An 11,230-nucleotide genomic window follows, 5' to 3' on the forward strand; every position below is an offset into this window, starting at 1 on the left:
AAATCTGGATAAACGTCAGACCCTTCCTCCTCAGCTCACGCCTCATCTCTTCAACTGAAGTCAGAGCTCGAGTACACATAAAGTTGTATAAGCATGCTTACTTGTTTCAGAAATTGTCACAATTGCTAATTGTCAGCAGATCAGACATGAATTTTAACCCTGGTCCTTTGTCTTCTTCAGGGCTTCTTTGCAGTAGCCAGTGTGCACATTTGGGGCAGTGTGGATCATGCTGCCACTTGGCTTTGTACTGGAATTGTGTGTAGTAGTATTGGAGCAATTTTAATAGCTTACATGTCCTTATTTCCTAACCTAATATTCACCAGGACTGGTGGATTTTTTAAAATTTTGTTTCATTAATTGATTTGCATTTAGTACATATTTATATGATTAATAAAATTGCTTGTAACTGTGCTTTTACTGGACATTTTTGACTTCAGTATTTGTATAAATTTTATAGTTGTAACCCTTCTTACGGTGCAAACTACAGGCAACTACAGGTGGCATTTTGCTAGGAACCAAAGCAATTGCAAAGAGGATTTTTGGCACAATAATGTGTACCTCTTTGCAACCAATTTCACCTAGCAACTGACTGGTCTCTAGGCCTGAGTGACTGGGGCCAAAAACATCCTAAACATCTTCTGACTATTTTAGCACTTTACCAATTCCCTTTTGTTTTTGAAGCCTAAACCCACTGTCTCACTCGTTAACACAAACCAAAACATGATCTTAATATATCCACCCAGCCGTCTGACTGCTGCAGACACTTGCAATTTGTATCTGATTACCCAACATGCTTAAACGATGAAGCTCACTACTCCACAATGAAGAAGTGATATCAAAGCTATTAATACAGATCAGAATGGTTTCAAAGGAACAGAGGTACTGGGAGGATGTGGCACTCAGGGCTCCTCATTGCTCTGTGGCTTCTTTGTGCCACCCTGTTGGCCTGCTTGCTCCTCTGGCTAAGAAAGAAGTGCCAAGGTAAAATTTGTTCCTTTGTGTGTTTTGGTATGGGCCCGTATGGTCTATGTTTCACTCTGTGTTTTATTCAAATGGCAGTATGAGACCGGTTGACTGGTTGAATTTGTTTTCAGGAACTTTTGACGTGTTGTTTTTATTTTTATTTTGGTAAATTGTCATACCTTACTGGGTAGTAAATACAGAAAAATGACACGGTTTGACATATTCAGTTAGGATGACTGTGCATTTTCACAGTAATGGGGGAAAGGAGGGGAGGGGTTCCTGTGAGGTTTACAGATAGCAGCTCCTGCGTCTATTTAAAGTCAGCTTCAACAAGCTAACTGCAACAGACCAAACTGTTGCAGTTAGCTTGTTGTCATATTGATCCTTACTTTTCATATATAATCAATTCACACATGCATCGATATCAAAAATTGACATCCCACACATTGGTTTGTTTAACTATTATTTGTGTGTTAAATATTGAGTTTCATCTAGCTTTGTTTTGTCTCATTTTTCATCTAACACATAGCAATATAGTTAATTCAACATTAATTTAGGAGACCAAAAATAATGTATTTCGTTCTGCCGTGCTGGTTCCTCAATTAATTCAGCTTCTTCAGGTGTGATTCATCAAACATTTTTAAAAACTGCAAAAACCCTCTGGACTCATACACAAACAAGCCTGTACCCACATCTGTTGGAGGTGTAATACTGTGCTGCATGTAATTACTCATCTGATTCATAACTGTGCATGTCAACAGGGGACTAACAAGGTATAATGTGTGTGCAGGTGAAAGAAAAAAATGGGCACAGTTTTGTGGTGCAGAAGATTTGTACATTTTCTTGCATACAAACAATACAAACAAGTGTAAATTGCTGTGTGAATTACAGGCTTTGTGAGCAGTAGTCATCTATATGGAATACCCTGAGGTCTTGTTGGTTCAGCACTGAATTGGACTTATTGACTGGCTGAACTGAGAGGAGACTTTTTTCTTATTATAAACAAAATAAACAAAATAACACCCAGCACCGCCAGCATTGATCTGTGCAGCGTTCCTCTGACTTGGCATGAGAGTACAACCTTGCCATGCTCCTATTCAGTGGCGGTGGGCATTGTTAAATTGGCTGTACTGTGGCCCAATGGCCTTACGGGACACCATGGGGGCAAACCATATTTTGAGGAAGGGGGGTTGGTAGAGCGTGTGTGTGTGTGTGTGTGTGCGTGTGTGTGTGTGTCTAAATGCGTAAGCACAACTATGTGTGCCTCGAATGTCTGCCAACAGGATAGTTGGGCTGTGCACTTTTGCAACTGTTACTACCTTCCATAACAGGCAGGCTGACTTAGAGGCTCCTTGTACTGTACACAGTACAGCAGGGTGGCAGGGATTTCTGCATTCAAGGTCTCTTTCTCCCAGTCAGCTTCAGCTCCAGGACCATGGCACAACAGAGTCCTACCGACCCCACGAAGATGGGAGTGGGTCGGGCAATTGCCGTGCTTACCTCCGGAGGCGATGCCCAGGGTAAGTAGATGGTCTCCGGGGAGCATGGTGTGCCCAGGCAGTATTGCTGTTGTTTTGTTTCAGCAGGTGGCAGATTTGACTGGTGAAAATCAGCACTTAGGGACTCATCAGCAGTGACAATACAGTCAAGAATTTAAGTCTTGTCTTTGAAACTGTTCTTGATTGTCAAAGACAAATAATAAACATAATGAATACAAACTGTGCATATATAACAATGAATTAGACTTAACACTGTAAATCAGTTTTAGCTAAAGTGCTAAGAATGGCCCAGACAAACTTCACTGCCATGTTTAATCACCACAGCAGCTCTGTTTTAATATCGACTGTAACTACTCGCAAATTTTTACTCACTGATCATATTTAATGATTTTCCTTCTAAAGAGTTAAACTACTGAGCTATCCACTCTTATGGATAACTTATGTAAAAGGGCAGCATGAAGGACTTCACCCAGACATGGTAGAACTACAGACAGAGATAGATGCTCCCCTGACCTTTAACTTGATGAGGAATATCTCCACTGTGACCTTTGGGAGGCGTGTCAGTGACCCCACACAATCCTGTAGTGTAAGCATGTGAGGCAGTGAGCTATTCAAATGATTCCTTTTTTTTCCATCTCAAATGTATAAGATCCTTGAACAGAGTGCAAAACTGGATATCTCTAACCTTTCTTTATTTTCCCAAAATACCTAAAATACATAATCCTCATTAGAACTTGTATGTCATTTACCAAGTTTCTTCCTCCTCTTCTTCCACCTTTCTCTGTAGAACTGTATCTGTTATGGGGGCTAATTTTAGAGGCGTGACCTTTCTGTCATGTGTTTGTAAAGGGGGGAGATAGAGTGGGAGTGCAGTCCAATTCTTCCTTACTCTCCTCTCCTTTTTTACACCGTAAGTGGAGATGCTCTTGACACCCTTAAAGTTAATTTTCCATATCTTGTCCTTTAAACAACCCCTTCAAAAGAGCAGACACAGGCCCAGTTTCCTTTCCAGCAGTTTACCGCTATCAGCTCTCTTGTGGTTCTTGATGCTCCCATTTGGTGTTTATCAGCTGATGAAACATGTTAATATGAAGTCTAAAAAAAGAACTGTCATTATACTTGCAGAGATTAGTTGTGCTAAATCAATGCAGATTATTATCAAAGAAAATGGTGCCTTGGAAAGAGTAAATAGCCTACTCGAGTTACCCCACTAACTTAGAGACAACCAGACAGACTTTGATGTAAAACTAAAAATAATGCAAGCGAGGGTGGAATATTCTTTAGTGATCCCCACGAGGCTGAGGTGTAAAAATCGGTTGTGAAAATATGCTAATCCAGTTATCATAAATTTTTAAGAAGGGCATCATTTTGAACTTTTAACTGTATTTTCATGCATTTTACAGCTTTTCCTATCAATAAAGACCTCTCTTATGGCCATTTACATACCACCATAATAGATAAACAAATGACATAAACCTTCCCTTTTTTTCACTCCTATTCTCATTTCTGTTTTTAACAATGTGTCCAGTAATAAAAGAATAGAATATTTTTGTTAATAAATATAAACTCGTATTTGATAATTGCAGGACAGCCTGCAGAATGAGCTACCAGAACCTTTTCTGTCATTTTACACAATTTTATTTCTAACAATTTATGCCCAAAGAGTTGTGGCGACTTTGTTATGCAGAAAACTGGGATATATTGTTGTAATTGACTTTGCATTGCTTTTTCTCATACTAAATTATTCTAAAGATTAAATGTGCAGTTAAACATCTCTGTACTGATAGAAAAAGGTGTTTCATTGATCTAACTTACCCGAGATCGAAGTGGACCGTATGACCCCCATATTGTAAAAGGAGTGTGACATCCCTGCCATAGGTATAGAAAATCTGTAGGATTAGGAGTGGTGGATATTCATGCATGTAGCATGTGGGGGCCAGCTCCACGTGTAACCCAGCACCTTAGCCAAAGGCAATCACAGGAGAATTGCTCCTGTGTGTTTTTGATGGCAGTGGGAGTACAAGGAGAACAAGAAACCTCTGCGCAAAAGACCTTTAGCACAGGTTTGAACCCAGAACCCTCTGGCTGTGGGCAATGGTACAAAACTTTAAACCACTCAGACTTTAAATCATTAGACATACATATGTTAGGCAGGAAGTTGCTGAAGTGCCGCATCTATCCCAAAAATTTAAACCAAACTTTTGTGCTGTCATAAGTTTCCTATACATTATTCCTGCAGGTATGAACGCAGCTGTGAGGGCCGTAGTCCGAGTGGGAATTTACACTGGAGCCAAGGTCTTCTTTGTGCATGAGGTAAATTCTGCTTTTAACTTCATTTGGTTTCTTCAGATTAATCATTGTAAACACAGATTCAAGAGCTCCAGGTGGTATGTTCAGTTTCGGCATGATGTTTGTGCAACAAACCAAAATTACCATACCTAATATTGCAGGTATGAATGCGAGAGTGAATGAATAGTGGCATTGTAAAGCGCTTTGGGTGCCTTGAAAAGCGCTGTATAAATCCAATCCATTATTATTATTATTACCATACCTAATATTGTTATTCAGTTAATACTACCGTTAACAGTAAATATATAATAAAATAAAAAGTCTATGCTTGTTATTTTTCTTTTTAAAATTTAAAAATATTATTTGATTCTATATGGCATATATTCCACTGCCTAATATCCCCACCATAATAATAAAATCAACTGACGGAGTAGAGTAGCTGACTATATAATCACTAAGATTCCCGTGTTATTAAGCCCAAAGCTTTATCCAAGATATGACCCTTTTCACTGAGGTGATATTGTTCTTGTTTGTTAACAGGGTTACCAGGGTCTAGTAGATGGAGGAGACAATATCCGCCCTGCTACGTGGGAGAGTGTGTCAATGATGCTGCAGCTGGTGAGAACACACAAGGATGCAAAAACTGCTGGGTTTTCATTTTTGTTTGTTTTATTGTTTTTTATGTTAAAAAATGGTCACAGACTAACTTTTTGCTACACTCTAAAGCAGTAGATCAAACTAGCAGCTAAATATCAGCATTTTTAAATTGCAATACTAAATAGAAATGAAACATTTGTGCTTAGATTTTGTATAATTGCAGCTGCCATTCTCCTTATTATCCTCTTTGTGATTCTTGTCGGGGTCTGAAACCCTTCTTCATTGCCTGACGTCAGGGTGGGACTGTGATCGGCAGTGCCCGCTGTCAGGACTTCCGAACCAAGGAGGGTCGCACAAAGGCTGCTTGTAACTTAGTCAAGCTGGGCATCACCAACCTGTGTGTGATTGGAGGTGATGGCAGCTTGACGGGTGCAAACCAATTCAGAACAGAGTGGAGCGAGCTGCTGGCAGACCTTGTTAAAGCCGGTGAGAAACACAGAATTCACTTTTCTTAGCGACACAATAAACTCATGTTGTTATGAAACATCCATCGTTTTCTAAACTACTTGTCCAGTTCAGGGTTGCCTATGCCTGGCGCCGATTCTGGATCACCAGCCAATCACAGGGCTAGTTATGGAACGTGGCAAGGTGCATTTTACTGCTGTTAGCCTATTTGTCAAGTGTTTTGTCATTTTGGTCCTCAGGTAAGATCACGGCAATTGAGGCCAAGTCCGCTTCCCACCTTAATATTGTTGGCATGGTGGGCTCCATTGACAATGACTTCTGTGGAACTGACATGACCATCGGCACTGATTCTGCCCTGCATCGCATCATAGAGATCGTGGATGCCATCACCACCACCGCACAGAGGTATGCCCAGAGGCATTCGCATTTTTAAATGTGAACAAAGGAGACAACTGATTTCAGAACTCCTGACCCAAAATCTGTTATTGTGCAGTCACCAGAGGACCTTCATCCTGGAGGTAATGGGCAGGCACTGTGGGTAAGTACAGCTTGTGTGAGTGTTTTGTGCGCGTCAGTGCAAGTGTCAGTTCAGTAGTCACAAAGCTGTAATTACATTATCTCTGTGGAACCACAGAATATGGCACTGACACCAAAATAGATGGAAATGGAGGTGATGAGTTGTGTGTGATATATGTGTGTTCAAGTTATGTCATCCCAGTTTCTTTAAAAACAATCCACAAATTCTTGATATCATCTCTAAAATTGAGGACGATGTTTTGTTTTGTTTTGTTTTATCTTATGTTTACTTGGTCACATTCCTTTATCGTGTTTGTTATTATCATTATTCTAGGAATTAATTTTACAACAAAAATCTCATTTTAATATGTACCAATATGAGCGTTAGATATTTTAAAGTTTTAGAAAAAATATTACTTGGTTTAGTTTGTTTGGTTTCCAGTTACCTGGCTTTGGTGACAGCTCTAGCCTGTGGTGCTGACTGGGTGTTCATCCCAGAGATGCCCCCAGATGATGGATGGGAGGAGCATCTGTTCAGAAGACTAACAGAGGTGGATTTCACATTCATGTTCACTTTGGCTTCATTACAGTCCATACATGAAAAGTGAATTGCAATACTGTGTTTTACTCTGTCCCTCTTAGCAAAGAGGCCGTGGCACCCGCTTGAATATTATCATTGTTGCAGAGGGAGCGATGGACCGCCAAGGTAAACCAATCACCTGTGATCATGTCAAACAGGTCAGTATTGGCAGTACTCTAGAATACCACGTTAAGCTCAACTATAGTTAGAAGGACTGCTCATAAATCATCTGTCTGTGCAGCTGGTATCAAAGAAACTAGGTTTTGACACGCGCACAACCATCTTGGGCCACGTGCAGAGAGGAGGGACTCCCTCTGCCTTTGATAGAATCCTGGTAATGTCTCAGTAAGATCTTCACAATGAATCACCGGCTGGTATTGTTTTCTTTATAAAGTTAACTGTGTAAAGAAAATGTGTTTCAGGCAAGCAGAATGGGAGTGGAATCAGTTATGGCTCTACTGGAGGCCACACCAGAGACTCCTGCTTGTGTGGTCAGCTTGTCGGGAAACATGGCTGTCAGACTTCCACTCATGGAGTGTGTGCAAGTGGTGAGTTAAGATCCTAAGCACACAAAAAGTCAGATTTCGACACACGGGATCTTCTAAGTATCCAATATGGAATATATAACATGTATGAGATACTGTAGGCAAGCTATAATTGGCTTTGGGGTTGATATTTTAGAATATCTGACCCAGATTTTTGTTTTCCTTCCACCTTCACCTATATCAGACTAAAGATGTCACAACAGCCATGGCTGAGGGGCGGTATGATGATGCGGTGAAGCTCAGGGGAAAGTGAGACATGTACTTTTGTGTTGCTAATACGAAATGCTCATGTGCTGCAATAATTTTTCAATGTCCATATTTTTTTTGTTCTAATTTCTGGCAACAGGAGTTTTGAGAACAACTGGAACACTTACAAGATGCTGGCTCATGTCCGCCCCCCAGAGGCAAAGGTTTGAAACTGCCGTGCTACCGAATAAATTGTCTTTCAGTCATTAAGCCTCATTGAAAAACGATATCTCTCTGTAAATATTTTTAATAAAAATCAAATATGTCTGTAAATATTTCTTTGCCAGAGTAATATCAACATCGCCATACTGAATGTGGGAGCTCCGTGTTCTGGAATGAATGCTGCAGTCCGTTCAGCTGTCAGAACTGGACTCCTCCAGGGCCACCAGATGTTGGCTGTGCATGATGGCTTCGATGGCTTGGCCCATGGAATTGTAATCTAATTGCATGCAAAAAATAATAATTAAATAAATAAGCCAGACCAGGGACCGTTTACTGTTTAAGCATTTAAACAGCTGTTTACCATAACTGTGCACAGCCATGACATACGATAGAGCACATGCTCTGTGACTCCACAGATTGAGCCCATTGGCTGGTCTGGAGTGGCAGGATGGACTGGAAAGGGGGGCTCCTTCCTGGGCACAAAGAGGTGAGAGGTGACAAGTGCAGTAATGAGAGTGCGTGTTACAAGTCTTACATCTCCATAACTTTTATCTTAGGGAGATTTAATCTGTTATCATGTGGCTTTCTTCTGTTCTGAAGATCCCTGCCTCAGGAGTTCATGGAGAAGATCAGTCTGAGCATCACTAAGTTCAACATTCATGCTGTGATCATTATCGGAGGCTTTGAGGTGAGCAGCATTAGACTGTGATAATGCCACAGGTAGATCGGTATTCACACCATAACCTACATATTTTAGGTTTGAGCAGGGATAAAGAGTAAATGCAGGTATTATTATTATTATTATTATTATTCATTAAGTAGTTTTATTTAAAAGGGACCATGTACAGTATTAGCATAAACGTTGCCATTCAATACATTGTATCACAGTAAGCTTAAGTTGATTTCTTTTATAATTTAAAAATATTAATACACAAAACAGTACATTTAGGAAAACAAACAAACAATGTATTTGATGCAGCATTTCACATCTCTTTAACACAGTAATAACGTATTTAACATGTGTTTACATTTGCACCCATGAGGGAGTGTCCAATTCCCACTTGGAGAATGACAAAACACAAAGTCCAAAGCTAGAACCAGCTGTGCCATAGGTCAGCTACCCTCTCTATTTTTAACTGTGAAAGTTAAAAATAGAACCCAGACCTCTTACAGTGTAGGTTGCCTTCAGACTGCAGCATGTAGTAGGCTCTGGCCTACACAGAAAATCAGGAAAATGTGACAGCTGAGCTTGTAGTGTAGAGCATCTGTGCACTAGAGTGGAAGCACAACCCAGTACATGCACCTCCAATTAACCCAAAACAAGCACAGAAACAGGTTTACAGCAATTGCAAAACATACACACACACGCACGCACACACACACAAAAAACCAACCCTCGGTCAGTGCCAGTTACCCACAACAAATGTGGAGGTGAGTTTCTGTGTGGATGAAACCAGTCTACTCTGTTTCCGTATCTTCCTGCCACATTGAGAGCACATAAACAAGAACGACAGACACTCATTCTTTTACTGTTTTCTCCTCATAGGCATTTTTGGGAGGTCTGCAGTTGGTGCAAGCTAGAGAGAAATATGAGGAGCTGTGTATCCCACTCGTTGTTGTTCCCGCTACTGTGTCCAACAATGTTCCTGGATCCGACTTCAGCATTGGTGCTGACACTGCCCTCAACACCATAACTATGGTAAAGCTCTTATTTGGCACACTCTTAAGCACAACAAAACAACAAAGCATCAAAGTCCTATGCAGCACATTGTTCTCTTCTCATGTGTCTGCATTTGTAGACGTGCGACAGGATCAAGCAATCTGCTGCTGGAACCAAGAGAAGAGTATTCATTATAGAGACTATGGGAGGATACTGCGGCTATCTGGCAACCACGGCTGGTTTAGCAGGTGGAGCTGATGCAGCCTACATTTATGAAGAGCCTTTCAACATTCATGACTTAGAGGTTTGTCTGTCTCGTTATGAGAATCACTGATGGATATGTGGATATTTTTAAACACAGGTTTCTTATTCTTGACTTCAAAAAAAAAAAATTAATTTGTAGCTAAATGTGGAACATCTGGTGGAGAAGATGAAGACTACAGTGAAGAGAGGACTCATTCTGAGGTTTGAGGGAATTATCAACATTATTACATTTATAGGGTTCACCACTGGAGGTCATATCTTATCTGTTATTCTACTTTTGTTTTAGAAATGAGAAGTGCAATGCAAACTACACCACTGACTTTATCTTCAACCTGTACTCAGAGGAGGGTAAGGGCGTGTTTGACTGCAGGAAGAACGTCCTTGGGCATATGCAGCAGGTGAACTGCTTAATGAAGATCTTCTTGTTTTTTTGTTTCCAAGATCATTATTTGACACCCAGTTCAATATTATGCATTAAAGGAAACCTGTATGTTATCAGGGTGGAACCCCTAGTCCTTTTGACAGGAATTTTGGCACAAAGATGGGGATGAAGTCTGTCCTGTGGTTGACTGACAAGCTGAAGGAATGCTACAGACATGGTGAGATTTTAGTATACCTCAGAAAGCAAAATGTTGTATTGACTTGCTGACCATCGATGTTCCCTGTGCTAATGCCACTTGTGCTGTTTAAACCTTAAACCTCAAGGTCGCATCTTCGCCAACTCTCAGGATTCAGCCTGCGTGTTGGGCATGAGGAAGAGAGCTTTGGTTTTTCAGCCTCTGGCAGAACTGTCAGAACAGACTGACTTTGAGTGAGACCGCATTTCTATTCTTTTCTGCTATCTAGTGCGCTGAAATAACTAAATGCAACTTCAAAAAGAATGTTTTACATATTTACTCAATAATTTGATCTCTTGATTTCATTGATTTCCCTCTGCAGTCATCGTATTCCAAAGACTCAGTGGTGGCTAAAGCTGAGGCCCATCTTGAAAATCCTGGCCAAGTACAAGGTCAGCCTGGACATCTCTGAAAAGACTGCAATGGAGCATGTCATCAAGAAGAGGGGCTTAGTTAATCAGTAGTTCAGCTGTAGGCTTATTTATAAGGCATGGGCACATGACCTGACTGTCTTCTTTGAAAGCACTTTGTAAACCATGTTTAAGGAGAGTGCAATATAAATAAAGCTATTAATTTAAAAAAAAATTGTCTCACAGTGGACTCCTTCACCAAATCCCAAGGTGATCACTTTCCTTCATTGCTTATCTCACTGCTGCTGCTGCTGTGCAAAAAAGTTTTTTGTCTATTTTATGCACCCAAATATAATGCCTGTCACTTTATTTCAATCTAAAGTTTATATAAAATACAGCTTTTCAGTTATCTGTAACTGTTTCCCTTTATATGAGAGCTGTCCAATATTACATCAGATTTCTTCTACTCTTTTAACC

The 11,230-nt window shown here is 40.4% G+C and overlaps 1 protein-coding gene across 1 annotated transcript; it reads left to right on the forward strand.

The window, feature by feature from the left end:
• The first annotated feature begins 2,240 nt into the window (after positions 1–2,240).
• pfkmb (phosphofructokinase, muscle b) lies at positions 2,241–10,989 on the forward strand. Its single transcript, XM_026168075.1, has 22 exons — positions 2,241–2,483; positions 4,702–4,775; positions 5,292–5,369; positions 5,645–5,834; positions 6,053–6,218; positions 6,307–6,351; positions 6,772–6,880; positions 6,972–7,067; positions 7,151–7,243; positions 7,332–7,457; positions 7,639–7,703; positions 7,801–7,864; positions 7,988–8,134; positions 8,279–8,349; positions 8,463–8,550; positions 9,409–9,561; positions 9,662–9,826; positions 9,926–9,987; positions 10,073–10,184; positions 10,286–10,385; positions 10,492–10,597; positions 10,726–10,989. The coding sequence occupies exons 1-22, from the start codon at positions 2,399–2,401 to the stop codon at positions 10,865–10,867; spliced, it is 2,337 nt and encodes a 778-aa protein (XP_026023860.1). The 5' UTR covers positions 2,241–2,398; the 3' UTR covers positions 10,868–10,989.
• The last annotated feature ends 241 nt before the right edge of the window (positions 10,990–11,230 follow it).

Source organism: Astatotilapia calliptera, chromosome 5 (genome assembly GCF_900246225.1).
Source record: "Astatotilapia calliptera chromosome 5, fAstCal1.2, whole genome shotgun sequence".
Taxonomy (NCBI): Eukaryota; Metazoa; Chordata; class Actinopteri; order Cichliformes; family Cichlidae; genus Astatotilapia; species Astatotilapia calliptera.

Bases quoted from the DNA above. Each gene is read 5' to 3' on its own strand.
- pfkmb (XM_026168075.1), top strand. From the start codon at position 2,399: ATGGCACAACAGAGTCCTACCGACCCCACGAAGATGGGAGTGGGTCGG. The intron at 2,484-4,701 runs GTAAGTAGATGG...TTATTCCTGCAG, and splicing joins CTCCGGAGGCGATGCCCAGG to GTATGAACGCAGCTGTGAGG. The intron at 8,135-8,278 runs GTAATCTAATTG...GTGACTCCACAG, and splicing joins ATGGCTTGGCCCATGGAATT to ATTGAGCCCATTGGCTGGTC.